At 41.0% G+C, this 19,285-nt stretch overlaps 1 protein-coding gene across 1 annotated transcript in view; it reads right to left on the minus strand.

Moving 5' to 3' along the window:
* The window catches only part of si:ch211-158d24.2 (multiple epidermal growth factor-like domains protein 9), a 45,067-nt gene extending 30,018 nt beyond the window's left edge, over positions 1–15,049 (minus strand). Inside the window, exons 1-2 of the mRNA XM_026187179.2 lie at positions 14,368–15,049; positions 7,347–7,566 (exon numbers count right to left, since the gene is read on the minus strand). Of these exons, the coding sequence (XP_026042964.1) occupies positions 7,347–7,566; positions 14,368–14,914 (767 nt within the window). The 5' untranslated portion in view covers positions 14,915–15,049. The remainder of the gene's footprint in view (positions 1–7,346; positions 7,567–14,367) is intronic.
* Positions 15,050–19,285: the final 4,236 nt, after the last annotated feature.

The raw sequence follows: 19,285 nt of genomic DNA on the forward strand, positions 1-19,285 counted from the left end.
AATTCTTTGAAATCTTGGTATAATTTCTGCTGTTATCACTGTGATTTCAGTGAACATGACCACAGCACAGACTGCCTTTACTTCAGCTCATTACTTAATGGGAAAGAAACCTAAAGCAGCAGGCCAGGGGGTCTGAAAGCTGGTTAATCTGGATAAGTTACAATGCTAAGCTCCTGAATGAGGCTAGGCTAGGCCGGGATGGTTATCAGAGGCCAGGCGCTGTGTGAAAGCCCAGAGCCCCAAAATAACCTTCTTGCCTCCACCTTTACCATCATTTGAAAGTGCTGTGCACGCAAAATCTCAATCAGCATGAAAAACACATCCTGTAGTTGCATCACAGGACTCCACCCAGCAGGATTTAGTTCAGGTGAGTAACATGTTTCTCGGGGCATGACAAAACAAATCCTCCACACGCTGCGGACACTGACTCAAGCTTCTAAACAGCAGCTTTCCTTTTCATGGCTAGAGGCAGAAAGTACAGCCGCTATTTTTACCGCATTCCTAACCCACACACGCAGCTTCTTTTCCCAGTCTGTTCTTGTGACTGTAGAAAGGCTGTGTACAAGAGCTGTTATGTGTTCTTTGACTGGATTTGAGAAGTAACCGGGGTGGGTAACATTTTGACATCTTCCAGGAGGCCTGCAGCAAGACAACCTGGATCAATGAGCAGAATAATGACTGCGAATGAACACCGTGTCTGAGCACAGCTGATCCCTTGAACATCTCGGCCCCATCTTTAGAGATAACAAACACTAATTCACAGCAGGCAGTCTGTTCAAGCTTGGTGTGTCACAGCAGTTTTGGAGCTAAAGTTAAGACTCCTTTAAAATGCTGTAGCCAATTTGCAGGTACATTACAAATCAGAGCCTTTGTCCTGATAACCCACTCTATACAAAATGTGTACAGCTGGTCTACATGATAAAAATACCTGAAAGGGTTCATGGAGGCTCAAAGTAAATCTCAGTAGCCTCATAAAGAGGATTTGTTTCAGAGTTTAGATCACAGTGACACAATTAGAATCTTAGATAGTGCTTCTCTACTCAACCTCAGCAATCAAAACGCTTCATACAACATGTCTTATTCACCCATTTACACCAGTTCATACAAGCACTTTTTTCTGTCCAACATTCAGTCTGATGGATGTGTCAGAGGGCAATTTGCAATATCTTGGCCAAGGATATTTGGTATGCAGGCAGGGATCAAACCAGCAACAATTCTGATTACCTTCTGATTAGTAGATATCCTGGTCTACCTCCTGAGCTACAGTCACCCTGTGTTCGACAAACTGGTGGTTAAATGCAGTCACTGTCGTTAACTCACGTGCAAATCAGTGCTGTCGCTAAGCCCTTTATGCAAAACATGTTCAAATTCAAGTTAAGCCAGTGACTGAGCCAGTGTTAAAGGAAAGCCCGAATGATGTCTTCGTTTTATTGATTTTACTGTTAAGAACTGACCAGTCGTAATATTTCTCTTATCCAAAATGGGTGAAACCTTTTTTTTCCCTCCAGAATTCAAACAAAAGCTTGAGGTCATTTTCAGGTGTAATCATGTCCTAAAATTTATTAGCATTAGTCCCAAATTGGCTTCCATGGTGTCAGAATTCATTTTTTGAGCAATAGTTCTCCAGTCTTTCTGAAGGTTGTTCTCAGGTTTTTCTTTGAACACTGAACATCAGTGGGAACAGGTCTTCTGGAATAATGAATCCAAATTTTACATTTTTGAAGTAGGACAGAGGTACAGCAGTGAGTGTTTGCAGCCATTTTAAAAACATGCGGAGGCTCTGCCGTGGCTTGTGGCTGCATTTCAGGCTGTAGCATTGGGAGTGGGAGAAAAACCCATTCGATTTTGATGCACCATGGAACACAATCTAGGAAAAATCTGAACAGTAACAGATTAATTTTTCATCATGACAATGATCCCACACACACCACCAATGCAGTAAAGGGATACCTGGATAGAAAAAACACACAATGAAACACTATCAGTCATCGACTGGCCTCGCCAGAGTCTAAATCTAAACATTAGAAACATTAGTAGGGGCAATCATGGCTCAAGAGTTGGGCATTCGTCTTGTAATCGGAAGGTTGCCGGTTTGAGCCCTGGCTCCGACAGTCTCGGTCGTTGTGTCCTTGGGCAAGACATTTCACCCGTTGCCTACTGGTGGTGGTGAGAGGGCCCGGTGGTGCCAGTGTCCGGCAGCCTTGCCTCTGTCAGTGCGCCCCAGGGCGGCTGTCATCACCAGTGTGTGAATGTGTGTGTGGAGAGAAGAGCTGCCCCAGCTGTGTTTCCCTCCTGTTACCCATTCCCTGATTGCTCCCTCTGTGTATTTAAGCCCTGTGTTTCTCTGTGTCAGTGTTGTGATCTACCCTCATATATGCTGTGTGGTCTGGCTGCCTGCTTGCTTATGTAAGTTTATTTGGATTTTTGTTACGTTTTGCCATCCAGCATTAAAAGCTGAGTTTTGAAATACACTTTTGCCTACCGTGAGTCTGCACTTTGGGTCCACTACTCCTGCCTGCACACAGCTGTTCATGACAATTTGTATTTTCTGTTGTACAGTTCATTTGCTGTTATGGATAAAAAGTGTCTTTTTTTTTTTGTTTCAAAATAGCTGATAACTATTCGCTGATAGCTGCCAGCATCTGCAAACAAATATAATTCTATAAAGTGGTTCTATATAGTGTGTAACTGTTAATATAGAGCGTTATTAAATTTATTGCTAATGCAATCATATGGCACACTGGCTTCTGAGGAAATTTTAGATGGCACTCATCAGAAAGGTTGCCTACCCCTGGTCTAGACTTTCACGCTTTACCTTATACACTGTATTTCCATTTATGTTTGCACGTTTTAACTGATCACTGCACCCATTTCCCAATTTTCCAGGACAATACAACGAAAAAGAAAAAAGGCTCACCCTACTTATCAAAATACAAAGTCATGCCATTGGCTAATGATCAAGTGGACTGGCCCATACAATCTGAGCGCTTAAAGAGCTTTCTACTACAATCTTCCTGCCATCCACATTCATACAATGCTTTCATTCTATGTCTTATAAGCACTTCATCCAAGAAGGACACACTTGCACTCTGATGGACACATAGGGGCAACTTCACTTTGAAACACGCTGGAAGATCCAGACACTGACCGTGGGTTAACAGTAGGTCAACCAACCACTGTACCTTCTGATCAACAGCCACTTCTGCCCTTACCTGAAAGTCTAGGCTGTGATTATGTATACAGGGAAAAAATAATAATTAACTTGCTTATCTGGCTCTGCATTTTTATGCCAAATCCACCAGAGTTGTTGCCTGTTTATACACACAACAGTCAAGAAACCATGTTTAACACCAAAACAGCTTCAGAATTGACTCTCTCTGTTTTGTCCTTCACCAGTTAACAAAATACTCAACTTTACCTGATAAATACTAGCAATGTGGTTCTGGGCAATGTAAACATCTATTTCTGCTGGTCACTGTTGGAGCAAGCAGTAAGGCTGAACCAAAACAAGCTGAAAAAATGCTAAAATACAGCCCCCCTTACATTCTATACAGAGATACAGTTGACATGTGCGTTTTATACCACAGTTAGTCAGAAAAGCAGTAAATATGTAAACAAAGCTTATCTGATTTACTAGTGAGACACAGCACAGAAATGAGTTGGGTAGGTGGATGATTGTGTATAGTGTAAAGCGCTTTGGGGTCCTTAGGACCAAGTAAAGCGTTATACAAATACAGACCATTTACCATTATTGAAGTAGTGTGGGAATATCTTGACAGAGAATGGAACAAAAGGAAGCCAACATCCAAAACAGGCTCTGGAATGACCTCCAAGAACCCAGAAAAAATATTTTACTTAACTACTAAGAGATTAAAAGACAGCTTGCCTACAACAGTCTAGACTAAGCACCCTAAGAAGGGCTAACTGATGGCACGACCATAGCTGGACTGGCCATCGGGCATACTCGGGCATGCTCGGTGGGCCGATGATTTTTTTTTTCTTTTGTAAGGGTATAAAAAATGAAAGGTGGTGGATTGGCCAGATACTGGCCGGTGTGTAAAAATAACTCAGTTGTTTGGTGGTGGCTATGGCGGAGCTTCCACAGGGAAAAGGGAGGCAGGAGGAGCAGAGACCCAAGGCAGCACCGGTCCGAGTGTCAGGTGAACTGAACTTCAGGTAAGAAGTTATGACCTGCAGTCTATCTGGGTCAGATATAAATCAAGTTTAGGTGTAGTTTATTTTCGTTGTGCTGACTTTTTACAGTCAGTTACAATAACTCGTACTGCGTACTAGCTAGCATGACAGAGTTTTCATCAGCATTGTTGTAGCGAACTTTATTTTATTCATAAGGTTAGTTAGTAGAGTCGCCAACCCGCATTCGTCCCGCATTCAGAGAAAAATATTACGAGTTTCGTATTGAGCTGAAAAGGAACAGTTTGTCCCGTACTTCAGCTAGAATGGAAAAAGACACAAAGCTGGAGTTATTCTGTCGTTACGCTGCACAGCTGCCTCTTCTCTCCCCTCTCTCTCCTGTTGCTACTTCAATCATGAAACTGATCAATGATCAGCTGATTGGCTTTTCTCTCTTCTTTGTTTATCGCCCACTTTGCGCCAGAAAGAGGAAACCGCCGAATGTTGCGCTAAACAACAGCAGCACGTTTAAGCTTGATCAGCTGTTGTTAGAATTTATTTAATATTAATTTCTAGTATCAGCTGATGTTTGCTGGAGCCACAGCTGTAAAAGCTGCTGGTCATGATATCGGTTTGGTTATCTGGTGAGAGGGAAACATGAAGATGAAACCCGGAGATGTCCTTACTGAATCATCAGAGCTGAACAGGTGATGGAGAAACAGGTTTACCTTTTAGGTGACATGAATGAGTTGAATGGAAGTTATGAACTGTTTCTGAGAGACAAATAACACCAAGTAGCTGACAGCTGGTAACTGTGCAGGGGTCTAGCAAAGTGTTGCCAGGGGGCCAGGTAGGGCATTAACAGGGAAAGGGGGGCACAAAGAAATACTTTCTTATTTTCATTTAAAATGTCTGGCTGTTATTAAATAATTATCTGAAGCTTACAACCAAAGTTTTTATCTGACGTAAAATGAATAGAAATCATACATATACCAACAAGACTGTACATCACTGTCACAATCGCGTTTGTTTTCATCCAAAGGCTTTATGGCTTTAATACCTGGTGGGCCGGTCTGTAGTCAAAATGCCCGGGCCAATTTTTTGTCCCAGTCCAGCCCTGGGCACGACACGCAGTGAATTAATCTGAGAAGGCGCATTAAAAAATAAATGGCCAGGCCAGCGGTGCACATCGCAAAATAGCTCGCATAGACACATTAGTTGTGCCGCTTCTTAATGACGGTATCTTAACCAACAACCCCAACTACCAGATTCAACTTGTAATTGGCTAAAAATAACTTAGCCTACTGGTGAGAGGGATGTTGTTAGCTTTCCATATTCCGACACTTCAAAAGCTTCAGGAGCTGTCCACTCAGCGCAGCATCAGCACCACGGAAATACACGGATACATCCGTAGACTCGAGACAGAATTCACACTGCGTTTTTGGGGCTTTCAGGTGTATGGACCAATGTTTTATTTTCTGATCAAACCAGAAATCTTTAATGAGCAGCTGGATTTGTCTCGCATTAACTGGCTGAGTTATCCCTGTACATGTGTATCCCTGTATTAACAAACATGCCATATTGGCCCAGTTTATTTTACTTATCATTGTTGTGAGGAGACCATAAATAGCATTTGTGTTAGGATGCCTGGGTCGTTGACCCAGAGGTTTGAGTTTATTATATTATTTATCTTTTCTAGTCTTTGGTTTCTTTGTTAGAGTTCTTTCTTATGGTTTATGTCTCTGTGTAATCCTTAGTTGCTGTCTCCCCTGTCTGTGATATCCCCATGTCCAGTCAGTGTCTGTCTGCCCTGGTCCCACGTCTCTGTTCCCTCTGTTGTAGTGCCTGCCTGTGAGTCTGTGTCTCTAAGTTCAGTCTGTGTTATGTTTCCTGTTTTACTTTGAAGGTCCATGTCTTATGTTAATATATCTGGTTTCGCTTCCCCTTGTCTCGTTAGGCCTGATTTGCCCCAGCTGTGTTTCCCTCCTGTTACCCATTCCCTGATTGCTCCCTCTGTGTATTTAAGCCCTGTGTTTCTCTGTGTCAGTGTTGTGATCTACCCTCATATATGCTGTGTGGTCTGGCTGCCTGCTTGCTTATGTAAGTTCATTTGGACTTTTGTTACGTTTTGCCATCCAGCATTAAAAGCTGAGTTTTGAAATACACTTTTGCCTGCCGTGAGTCTGCACTTTGGGTCCACTACTCCTGCCTGCACACAGCGACACCTGACACTTTCCAGCCTTGTAATACCTGCAAGTCTCTTTTAGGCAGCTAAATAAAATCCAGGATGCTATGCCTGAAAAGGTGGGTACAGCTTTATTGCTCACCTATAGAACTTTCTTTCCCAATTTTCCAGGACAATACAAAGAAAAAGAAAAAAGGCTCACCCTACTTATCAAAATACAAAGTCATGCCATTGGCTAATGATCAAGTGGACTGGCCCATACAATCTGAGCGCTTAAAGAGCTTTCTACTACAATCTTCCTGCCATCCACATTCATACAATGCTTTCATTCTATGTCTTATAAGCACTTCATCCAAGAAGGACACACTCGCACTCTGATGGACACATAGGGGCAACTTCACTTTGAAACACGCTGGAAGATCCAGACACTGACCGTGGGTTAACAGTAGGTCAACCAACCACTGTACCTTCTGATCAACAGCCGCTTCTGCCCTTACCTGAAAGTCTAGGCTGTGATTATGTATACAGGGAAAAAATAATAATTAACTTGCTTATCTGGCTCTGCATTTTTATGCCAAATCCACCAGAGTTGTTGCCTGTTTATACACACAACAGTCAAGAAACCATGTTTAACACCAAAACAGCTTCAGAATTGACTCTCTCTGTTTTGTCCTTCACCAGTTAACAAAATACCCAACTTTACCTGATAAATACTAGCAATGTGGTTCTGGGCAATGTAAACATCTATTTCTGCTGGTCACTGTTGGAGCAAGCAGTAAGGCTGAACCAAAACAAGCTGAAAAAATGCTAAAATACAGCCCCCCTTACATTCTATACAGAGATACAGTTGACATGTGCGTTTTATACCACAGTTAGTCAGAAAAGCAGTAAATATGTAAACAAAGCTTATCTGATTTACTAGTGAGACACAGCACAGAAATGAGTTGTCTCTCTTCAGTTGTGTTGACAAAACAAACTGACTTTTTTGCCAGAGGCTGCCCTCGCGGGGAAACTGAAAAAGCAGCCTTACCTGTCACAGAGGTGGTTCACTGCACCGTATGAGTCGCAGGAACAGGGCTGGCAGCCACTGGTGCCATTTGTGAAGTAATCCTCCTCGCAGTCCTCACACTGCAGACCAGTGTAGCCCTTCACACACGAACACTGACCGGTGCTCTTGTCACAGTCGTCGGGATGTGAAATCCCCTCAAAGTCACTGCTGCAGTTACAAAGGATCTCTGAGTGAGTGGTGGCTGGGGTGTGACAAAAAAACAGGAAAGACAAAAAAAAATGTAAATAACGCATGAAGGACAACAGTAGTGAAAGCAGGTCAGTACTGACCACACTACACAATGATGAACATTGTTTATTTCACAAATATTATTTCACAACAAAACATTTCAAATGCAACAAGCAGTGACTTGTGTAATGTGCAAAACAGGGATTTTAAAACCTTTTTGTTGTGACCCTTAAAGATGAAAATGCATATGTTTCCTTCAAAGTCATAAACCATTCAACTTTTCATCTATAATTTTATTTTTTTTTACCCTGGTTTCACCCTGCTTGTTCAACACTTTCTCCTTTTCACTCCCTGTTTGTTTAGGTCTAGCAACAAACTACTTTGTTGGGATTAGGTAAAAAAAACAAAAAACATTGCGGTTTGGGTTAAAATACATCCTTTCACAATGTTAACCATATCTTACACAGCAAACCTCTCCCATCGGCAACAAGTGTCTTTGCCATTTCCTTGGATACCACAGTTATGTGTCCCACAACTGTGACAACCGCTAGCAGATCTATACAGTCCCGATCAAAAGGTTAAAGCGCTTGAAAAATGGCAACAACAAAAAAAATATCATATTTTGTACGGTTGGATCTTAACGAGGTTCTAACAAGCTTGGAACCAAGCTTTAACATGGAACAAGGAGAAATGGGAGTGAGACAAAACATTTGTTTGAGCATGCAATTTATTAAAAATAACACTTAAAGTGAAACTTTTTGCATTTGGAGGTCTCTAAAGTTACACCACACCCTCTCCATGACCCTAGATAGGTCACCAGTGACTTGAGCCCTACCCCACGAAGAACCTTCAACAAACTCTGAGTGTAAAAGTAAACTCTGAGTTGATTAACTCTAATCTGTAACTGAGTTCCCTGTTCCAGACCAGCTGATCAGAGCAAGTTCAGTCATTTCAGAGCATGTTCATGCGCACATTCAGCTGCACATGCATGAATGTGGAAAGGACAATCTGCATTTGTAATCCGGTGGCCTGAGAGAAATGAACACATGTCAGTACTGACTATGATATTTACCTGAAATCACAGCAAGGAAGAGGAGTAATTATAATCATCTTGAGATACTATGTCATCTTCATAATAAGTATGAATGTTTAATTTAAAAAAAAAAAAAATAGATACAAAAAAATAAATGTCTGCTGGCATCTTTTACCCAACTTGAAGTGTCATTAGATGAAGCTGGAACCCTAATTTAGGTTTGATTTGTGAATCTAATTATTCAAACTGTAGGAGTCAGAAACGGAGGATTAAAATATGAAGAAACAGATCACAGTTTACTGATAGACCTGCTGTTAATTACCCAGATAGCAAAAGATCATTTTGTTTTTTCAATATTTATTCAGTAAAAATTAAATCTACTGGAGTACTATAACAACCTCACTTTTTTTAAAAATACAATTTTTTTATTTTTTTATTTTCCCCACTACTGAATAAAAACCCCTTAATGAGATTTACAGAAAAACTCAGCTTTTATGTTCCCTTGTTAACCTGATCTAACAGCAGCTTCCCTTACAAATGATGGCTCTCTTACAGTCATAACAGAGATGCTGTACGTTACTTTCCGTGGAGCTTGCATTGAATAAAGACTTGGAAAAGTACTATTAGTAAAGCTAAACATGATTTTACTTCAATACTTCAATACAGTCTTGGGGGATCAGCCATTTTAAATAAGGAGCACAGATTGTGCCAGGGAGTAAGCCATTATGAATGGATCTAATCAGAGGAGCTAAGAAATGATGAGAACCAAAGATCCGGGCCTGACTCAGTCAGAATCCGTGATCCATATCCATTTTGGATGTCAATGTGAGGACGCCACTTGCACTTGGCCTAACCCATGCAAGTGTTTGTAAAAACCCACTGAGACATGTTCAGACTGAATTTCAGACCATGTACCTTTCAAAATGTTGTTTGACATCATTTCATGACTGAATGTCAATCTGTGAACAAATTTTTAACGCGGAATGTCAGATCGGACTTCAAAAACTCATTTAGTTGTATTATAGAGCCTTATCTCAAAGATCCCAGCTGTGACAGGCATTTTTTATGACTATTACCATTTACTATATGACAAGTTATTCATCATTGATCAGTCTTCTCTGTCTAAAGACCCTTTTCTTTAAATAGTGATTGCTACAGTAAGGCTCAATAGATGTTTGCAGTGGACAAAAACAGGCTGTCACTCTGATAGCTCCATTACTGCCTACAGAGTCAGAGTTAGCAGGATGGAGACTAAAATTTATTTAATATTCCGAGTAGATAATAACTCTGTCCTTATATACTGACAACTGAGTGAATGTCATAGCACTCATGTTAATTAAAAAAGCACACTAACATCTAAGTGTTTGTAAAATGAATTATGCTTTTACAGCAACTTTATGAATGAGGAAATGTGGCATCACACAGGTGGATCAGGTGCAGCAAGAGGGGAAGAGTGAGGAAGAAATTGAGACTTTGAAGTTTACAGAGTCTGTTACCATGGTGACTGATTCAGTTTTTCCTGGAACAGAAAACCCAGAATTTCACTCATCTCAGTTCAAACATTTGACCTAATGTTTTAAGCCTTTTTATAGCTGATCATGCTGTCACTGTCATTGCAGCATTCCACAGCTAATGGAATCGGCGTGATGCACTGTGTTTGTAAAGAGCGAAGTCTTTATGCTAGCATTTGTCATAAACCAGTTTAGCCCAACATTACACAGACACCTGCCTTACACATTTACTGAATCTGGAAACTTTGGAACTGGTAGTGGAAGAGAAATTTAATTTGAAAATGGACCAAATGTGAGCATGCCCAGAAATGAAGACACTAGGTGCTGCCCTGGCTTCCACCATCGTTCACTTTAAGCTGCACAATCGAACCACAGTCCACTAATATCATCTGTGTCTAGGAGCTGCCCACTGTGTTGTGCTAAAGAAGTGCACAAAGTTACACTTTGCTCATCCAGATTTTTCAAATGAAACCTTGTCTTTCTTTGGCTGGTTTCTGTTTTGTTGAAAGCACAATTCACTTATGCTTCAAAAAAACAAAAAACAAGATTCCCATCTCATGGAGACTCTAGACAGTCTAGAGATAAGTGTGCAACTGTGCTGCATATGGAGGATGTAATGACAGACATGTGGATGAATCCACAGAGTGCCAATCTATTATTCATCTGATCTCAGGCTAGGTGTGGCAACTGAAGGCTCGACTGTGTGTCTCCATTCTGTGCTCAGCAGTGAGACAAAGAAAACAGACAAATAAGAGAGCAGAACAGCATGTTTTTATATGTGGTGTGCACACAATATCTCAACTAACATTAAGAGAGGAAAGGACAGCTAAATTTTAATGCATTCCCGCTCAGGCGTCCTACTCAGATTATACTCGTCTGCCACTGCTGCTTGGAGTTTTATGTAACTAATAAAGGCCTGTGGTTACGCAAGCTTGTTGAATATACAGTCTGGGCCTTTGCTACAGCAATGTCCGCATAGGAACTGTCAGTTCTGATCACGCCTGAAAATGTGTGCGATCCAGTGAATGCATCACCCCTAACACACGCACAAAGTTCATTCTTAAAACCCAGCTTCCGCTAGGTGTGAGATGATTCTGTGAGGCCGCGGCAGCAAGTTTGATTTAGATTGCACTGGAACTGCGTGCAGCGAGGAAGAGAAGGTGAGGAGGAACCGAAGCAAGAGTTCATCTTTCTCCTATTTAACTTGCTGTAAAGGGTTGTGACAGCATGGCTGCTGGTATTCAGGAACAGACAGTGGTAGACTGCTCGCCATGAAAAAAGAAAAAGAAAAACAAAACAACTGCCTCCTGTCCTGCCTAATTTAGAGCTTGCTATGGTGAAAACAATCATTGTGCTTTGAGATTTGTTTGGAGAGTCAAAACGCATTATCTTCCATGAAGCACTGGGAGACTTTGCAAAGTAAAGCTGTGGAAAAACACCACATGGTATTGGTCTATGGGGCCTCTGCCCTGGAAGAGAATCTACTGAGGTAGCCGAGCGAGGCGTTATCCCGAATGATGTGATGATGTCGTGTGAGTGGCCTTCACGCTACAAGAATAGAGAGTTTGGGGGGTTTTGAAGTTACAAATCTAAACAAGGCCAGCTGAAGTTTCCATTTATGACCTGACACGTGGCCATGTGTTTCATTTTGACCTCACGGTTCACGTAACAAAGTGGATCAAATGACTTAAAAGGAGAAATGACTAAATGCCTCACTAACATGAAAAAGGATCCAGGAAGCAGTTTGGTAAATATGCTGCATTTTGACTGAACACTTCCTGCACTCTGGTAGAGTATATTTGCATGAATCGCAGTTCAAAAATCTTTATTTATCTGCTCGCGTGCAGAACCTGTTTTTCCTCTTTGGGCTAACTTTTTTTTCTTATTGGCTGTCAATTATGAACAGAAGGTCTGAACAGCAGGTGGGTGGGGCTTCTGTGATCCCAGCCAAAGTTCAACATTTTAACTTTGTTGCTCACTCATTTATTTCTAGCTCCATACTTCAATCCTTGAACTCTACTAGAGCAAGAAAACCATTCTTAGTTAACATATACTAGGCCCTGGCTCACCTCCTCAGTTCGCCTTTTGACAGAGACAAAGCTGTTTGTTTCATTCTGCTTTACTAGCGACTGTCTGTTCACTTTTGTGCTCATAGCGAGAGCTGACCATATTAGGGATATTACCTCTATATAACCAAGAGCACAAAAAACAGCCTGAAACTCAGTGTTTAGAGCTGTAGCCTGAGCTTTTAGCTGATAGGGATTACTTGTAGGTACATTAACCTCATTATTTGAACAATCATTCCTTTTTAATGTGAGCATCCACCATTGTGACAGTGTGCATATGACAGAAAATAAGGTAAACCAATTCAAAAGCTTATTTTGTCCAACCAGAATGCTTATGGCCCAAACAGACTTACATATTTATTACTTACATATTATGAAAAGAAAAATAAACTCGAAAACTGTTTTTTTGATAACGTTTAATCAGTATCAATAGAATTTTTTCTTGTTTATGTGCCATGTTATAGACTTATAGATACTCACAGCTAACTATAACAGTAAAACTACTTACATGTGAAATGGATAATGCTGATGTGGATGTTACTTTGTAAAGGGCCACTCGCGTAAACACTGTTGCAGACCAAGCAGACCCCCATGCCTCCACCCCCTGTTGAAAAAGCACTTCCTGATGGTGGCAGCCTCTTGGCTTGACGAACAAGACAAAGACTCCAGGGTGTTTATGTGGCCTCTAAGCTCCCACAGGATCCCCTGCTAACATGCAGGTACCTGACAACACAGATGAACACCTTGAGGGATTCCATTTCCATAACATAACAGGTCAGAGCTGGGGAATATTGTGCTTGTGTTCATTTCTGGAATACAGTTGTGATCCAGCACCAAGAAATAACCTCTGAGCATCCACCAGGTCAACGGTGATCCACTTGGCAGCAGAGTTAGTTTGTATTTTAGATATATGCCACTTTCAGAAACTAAAACATGTTGCCTCTCAAATTAGGCCTCTTATGTATATTTTAGCATAATGCTACTTCTGTTATAAGGTTAAGCCAAAATCAAACTCGAAACAGTCAAAATGGAAGATGTTCTTTAACAATGTTCCACTGAACATTTGTGCATCTTTAATGGCCCATCTACCAGGAGTTCAACCAGAACCCAAGCTTTACTTCTTTCCTCCCAAACCAGTCAAATCTGGAGATTTCTCAATAGCCATTTATGGCTGCAGTACACCACAACCAGCTTTCTTAATCCGCCACCATCACTAGGATTAATGCTGACAGTCAGGTAGGACACAGTGAGGAGAACAAAGGGGTCACTGTAAAAAAAACATGACTAGATTGGACCCCCTGGTGTGGGGAAGCCAATATCATTCAAATACAGTAGCCTGAATTTTACACTTAGGTTCAGGAGGTGTGCAACTGTGTGTGTACGTGTTGGTGTGTGTAGTGCTCTATAAAGCTACAAGCAGAACACAGTGTGGCCCGGGGAGATAGGGGATGAAGCTTTTACAGACAAAAAGGGAATAGACAGTGTTGAACAAGAACACATAAAAACCATTTTTATGTGGTTACAACAGGATAAGGGCAAAAGAAAGCCAAAGCACGAAGACACACCATCTGCTGAAGGTGAATTTTGGACATTTGTGCGGTATTTGTGGCAGACTGGAGAACAACACCATGGATGCTGAGATGTGTGTGAGGTGTGAGAGGAGGAGGAGGAGGGGGCAGACTCCCCCACTGTCATTGCTCATTCATGGCTTGGCCTGCCTAGCCATTTTGCTTGGATGGCCTTGTTCTGAATATGCCAAGCAAACAACAATGGAGAAGATGAAGCAGCTATATGAGCAGCGTATTCCCTGTCAGCTGCAAACATGGCTGCTCTGACTATACAGAATCAAGGCTTGGATGAATTCTCTGTGAATTGGAGAAACTGAGTGAACAACAACAGGATTACACACCCCCTCAAGCCCCCCACACCCAACCCCAACAACGTAATATATGTCACACTCGTCCTAAAATAATAATAATTAAAAAATGAAACCCTATGTTAGAACGGAGCTGTGCAGGGGAAGCATCTAGGCTCTTGCTTATTTTCAAAGGGGCACACTATGCACTCTGAGGCGTCTGCCCATTGTTGCAATCTGGTTAATTCGGTGGATGCGTCAAACCCACGGAGCCACCATCCGAGCCTACTGATGTGACTGCGCAACACAAACGTTAAATCTGCAAAGGTTCCTGCTTCACAGGACTCACCCTGGCTGCTCTCCACTGAGGTAACAGATGTGTCGATATTATCCGCAGCCCAGGCATCGTTGGCCGTGCGCTGGGAAACCATGGACACCAAGGTCTGCAGCATTTTCTCCGGAGTGAAGAGGGATGTTCGCGCGTCGGCGGACCGCTTGCGCACGCCGGTTAGCCTGGAAAACGGTGTTGTTTGTTCTTTAGTGTATGGGATTATTCCAACATCAGGGGCGTGAATTGTGCTGGTGGGGGTGGGTGTCGGGTCCGTGGTTGGCGTTTTGGAGATGGCCGTGGTGGTGGTGGAAGGATCGGCTGAAACAATAGTCGGCAACGGTGCGAGTCCGGCTGAAGGCGAGAGAGTGAACCAGCTCTCTGGTAAACTGCGAAGCATGTCGTTGCGGAAGGTATCCCAGGCATCGGAGGCTGAGCCGCTTTTCCCGGAGATAGACGACGCATCGTAGGTACTGATGCGGGGCGCAGCTTCAGAAAACCCACTATATACATACAAAATAAATAGTAAAAGCAGAGATATGTACATCATTAAGGACGTTAACGTCATGTTCAGCCTCAGCTCTCCATGTAAGCCCCAGTAATGGTCTTCCTCAGACCGTTCCCTGAATGGACGTGTACTCCAGCATTGATGTCTCCCGGCGGCGTACACTGCTGTTTGTTGCCCTATGAACCACCGTCAACACTTCACCTGCGCTGCAACCTAGCGCGAGCCGTTCCTCAGATCGACGTACCAGTGAGCCAATGGGAGCCCAGGAAAAATGCCCACGGGGCACTCGATCGCTCGTTGATTGGATAGTCCCTTTTTCACGCCGCAGACAATAAGTTGTAAATTATCAAGTGTCTCAGCCTCCCCGAAAATTATAACCGGTTTCCATTCATGAATTTTTTGTATTGATAGGGTACTTTGTAAAAATAATGTGGCAAATATAAGTTTATTATTTTTTGTCCCATTTTACACCTCAGTATGCGCCCGCTTAGGTATGGAAATTTCCAATAATTGCTGGCCTAAAGGTCCAATTATTGCCTTGCTCTTAATAACACCACACGCATTAACTGTCATAAAATTTACTAGCATCATTAAAAAATTTCCTGGAGCTACTCTTCCTGAAACGCAATCTACAGCTTAATAAAAAGCTCTGTGTGAAATAAAGGTGACTTGGGCATAAGTTTGAGTGGATCATGGGTATTTTCTCTCCTGACGTATGTGAAAACGAACACGTTTTTGCTAAACCCTGGTTGTGAAACCGCATAATCCATATTCCATGTCCTCACCAGTGACATGGTGGCATATTTGGGCCAAGCATCAAACAGGAAGCTGACCATGGAAAGCGCAGGCTGCAAAAGATCACGGGTTAAACAGCGGGCAAGCTTAATGTACTACATGTACAACAACTAAAGCAGTAATACCATTTTTCCGTTTTTAGTTTTCTCATTTACCCAAAATGGGACAGCAAGGCTATGAGCGAATGGGACCGTGCTAAGGCTTTGCTAATAAAAACGTGTGAGTCCATCAAACATTTAAACGCAGCGTAACCATCACCTAGTCATGGTTAAAAAAAAACCCACAATGAAAGCTGTACAAGCCTTCTACCAAGAAGATGGTTTGTCAGGTCTTCAGTGTTGTTATCCAGCAGATGTGATGTGGGGAGAGCTATAGTCAGAGCATGCTGCTCCTTTAAATGTGTTTTTATATTGCATAATAATCAAAATGAGTCCGGTTTTAATATTGTATTGTTTTAAAAAATTTATAAAAACAAATAATTATCTTTACATACCTGTTTTTCTTCATCGTGTTTTCAGCAATACCTATCTTGCATGTGGTGAAATTGTCTAGAACACACTGACAGGTTTAATGTTGCATTAAAATACTCACCCGTAAGAATTATAGGACACTTGTTATTATAAAACAACAACAAATATGTAAATTAATTATATTCAAGCAACACATTTTCATTTTTGTTCCACTAACAAAGACCAGACCACTTAGAAGATGTTTGGTTTATTAAAAATATAAAAGAGTAAAGCTGGAAAAACTCAGGGTGCAGAGTGTCCTCCTGTGAATCCTATGGTTCCTGTGCTGAGAGAGAGTTACAAGAAAGAAAAAGAAACACAGTTCTGGGATGGAGGTAAATGCATTAGGAAATGAGGTGCCGTTTTCCTTTGAGCTGAGGGTGGCCCCCGCAAACCTCTCTGCAGGATACCCAGCTACTTTAGTTCAATTTTATATAAATAAAATAGAAATGAATTCCACCAGGAATGGAATTATTGTGACACTACAAAAAAGCAAAGCTTTATATTTTATAGATTGTTATTTATGAGTCAATTTATTCATTTTACAATCAGTTTTCATTCCTAATTTTTCTAAGGAAACAACAAAAATGTGCCTTCAAAAGTAGAATGAAAAAAATTCTGCAGCATAATTGATTACTAATTGATTTAGTAATTGATTATTAAATCAGTAATAACATGCACTGCCTTAACCACCCAAATATTCCCTAAAAATATGGACATCGTGCCACTTCAAACATACAGTTAATATCTGCAGTATTACACATATGCGTCACATGTTGATTTTATAGCAAGCAAGTTTTTAAAATAAAAAAAGTTAAGAAAACCCTTTATTCGTGATGTTTTCTCATATTTGTTAGCTGTTCACAGTGCCCGGTACTGGTTAGAAGAATTCTCCAAAAGTTGATTCTGTTCATTTGAACGTAACGTTTTCAGTGGGAGAAACGTTTCGTCACTTATCCAAGTGACTTCTTCAGTCACAGCCGACTACATGTTTCCCCAATCTTAAAAACAGTACATTTGCATAATGACTGAAACCAGCCCACTGAAGGAACAATGGACTGGTTTCCTTCAGTGAGGAAACCTGCAGTCAGCTGAGACTGAAGAAGTTACTTGGATGAGTGACGAAACGTTTCTCCCACTGAAAACGCTACGTCCAAATGAACAGAATCAACTTTTGGAGATTTACTTACCTGGATGATTGAGAATGCATCAAGACATTAGAAGAATTCAAATGTTCAATTACTGTATATGCTGTAGATCTGTTTGCAAAAGTAGTTTTTCCACACTTGACACTTGTTAAGTAATTTGTTGATGATACTAACGCTCTCCTTTGCAGCGCTCCTCTCCTCGCTGCTCCAGATTTCATGTGCCATCTTAAACTCGAGGTGGATGCCAGTGCTGTGTGGGCTGGAGCAGTGCTCCTGCAGGAGGATTCACTCTGTTACTTCTCAAAAAGCAACCATCAACTGCACAATAGTACAGCTGAAAAAGATATCACCCAATATGTATTTATTTATATTTACTCCTGAAATGTTTGTTGAGAGGATTTTGTAAATAATCTTTGTTAAGTAGTGAACTGTGAATATTTCACCACAGCACAGCACATTTCAGCAGAAGTGAGTCGTTTTTTGTTTGTTTTTTTTTTGTTTACCTTTGGTTCCTCTTGTTCATTGATAGGGAGCCTAGATTAGAGAACTGTCTTTTTTAAAATTTCTGTTGTGGAAGCTCAACAGAAGTTTTTTTTTTTTTATGTTTTGGCATTGCCTACTTCCAGAGCAAAGAAACTGATTCTAGCATCTTAAATGGTATTGTGCTGTTGCTCTTTTCTTGGGGCTGGTGAGGAGTAAGGATTGGGGAGTCACGTTATGTTTAGGTTGTGCCTACGCAAAAGTTTAGACGTTTATTTTAAGGTCACCACAGGAAGTAAGGGTATGGTCCCTTGATTTCTTGTAGTCAGTTTATGATTGGCAAGTGTTTGTTGCCCCCTAGTGGCCTCATGGGGCGATAACAAGTCAGTTTGTTAGAAAAGCTCGGAATCATATGGCCATATTCAGAAACGGTAGTGTAGCACACGTGTATACTGTGAGCAACACACATGATCCGTTACACCAAGGAAAAATACTGAAAGCACGCGCGCGCGCGCACACACACACACACACACACACACACACACACACACACACACACACACACACACACACACACACACACACACACACACAAAGAAATGAAAAAAAGAACCATATTTAACAATTCATGTAATTTGACAATATTTTGAAGGTGTTCACCAGAAATATTTTTATATGTTACTGTGTCCAAGCCAAACTGCTTATCCTGCAAAAGATACAGAGAATTGTCATGCAACACTTGAATAACACAAAACTACTACACTCAGTTTGTTTTGCAAGATGTTTCACAAAATAAAAACACACATTTGATCAAAACACATCATATACAGATCCAATATGTGATTAAAAATAATGACGTCACATATAATCTTTAAATGTGCAGTTTATCAAGTTTCACCTAGCAGTCTATACCTGCCTTCTCCTTTCTTTTCTTACATCTTTCTCCATCTCTGCAGTGAAGTTAGCTCTAATTTTTTCTCTCCCTGTGAGTTCCTGTGATTTATTTTTAATTTTATGTCCCAGGTGTGTGTTACTGGGGCTACAGTTGCCGATACACTGTGCATTGTTTTTGTACTATATCTTCTATTATGTCTTCCCTAGTTCAGCTTTCACAAGAGTATCCTCAGGGCAAATTGTGTAATAAATGATGCAAAGAAATTCAGTGTGCTTCAGGGTACTATTTAATATTAATATGTTATTTAGTATTAGTGTTGTTTCAAAACATTACTGATGGAAATGACCATTTAGCAGTGCTTAAGAAAAGGTGTATGACTTAAACTGAGATTTATTTTACATTATTCCCAGTATTAAGATGAATTGACAGGTTTGAGTTGGATAAAAGGAACCAGCTCCAGAACAATTCACCTCAATTGGAAAATAAAGATTAAGTAAATTCTAATTTCAACAATTTCCCTTCATTTCACGAAGAAATAGTCTGAAAACAGAAAAGGGGATAGTTAGAAAGACTTATGTGTGTGAAGGGTTCAGATTTACATATG

Source organism: Astatotilapia calliptera, chromosome 12 (assembly GCF_964374335.1).
Source record: "Astatotilapia calliptera chromosome 12, fAstCal68.1, whole genome shotgun sequence".
NCBI classification, from domain to species: domain Eukaryota; kingdom Metazoa; phylum Chordata; class Actinopteri; order Cichliformes; family Cichlidae; genus Astatotilapia; species Astatotilapia calliptera.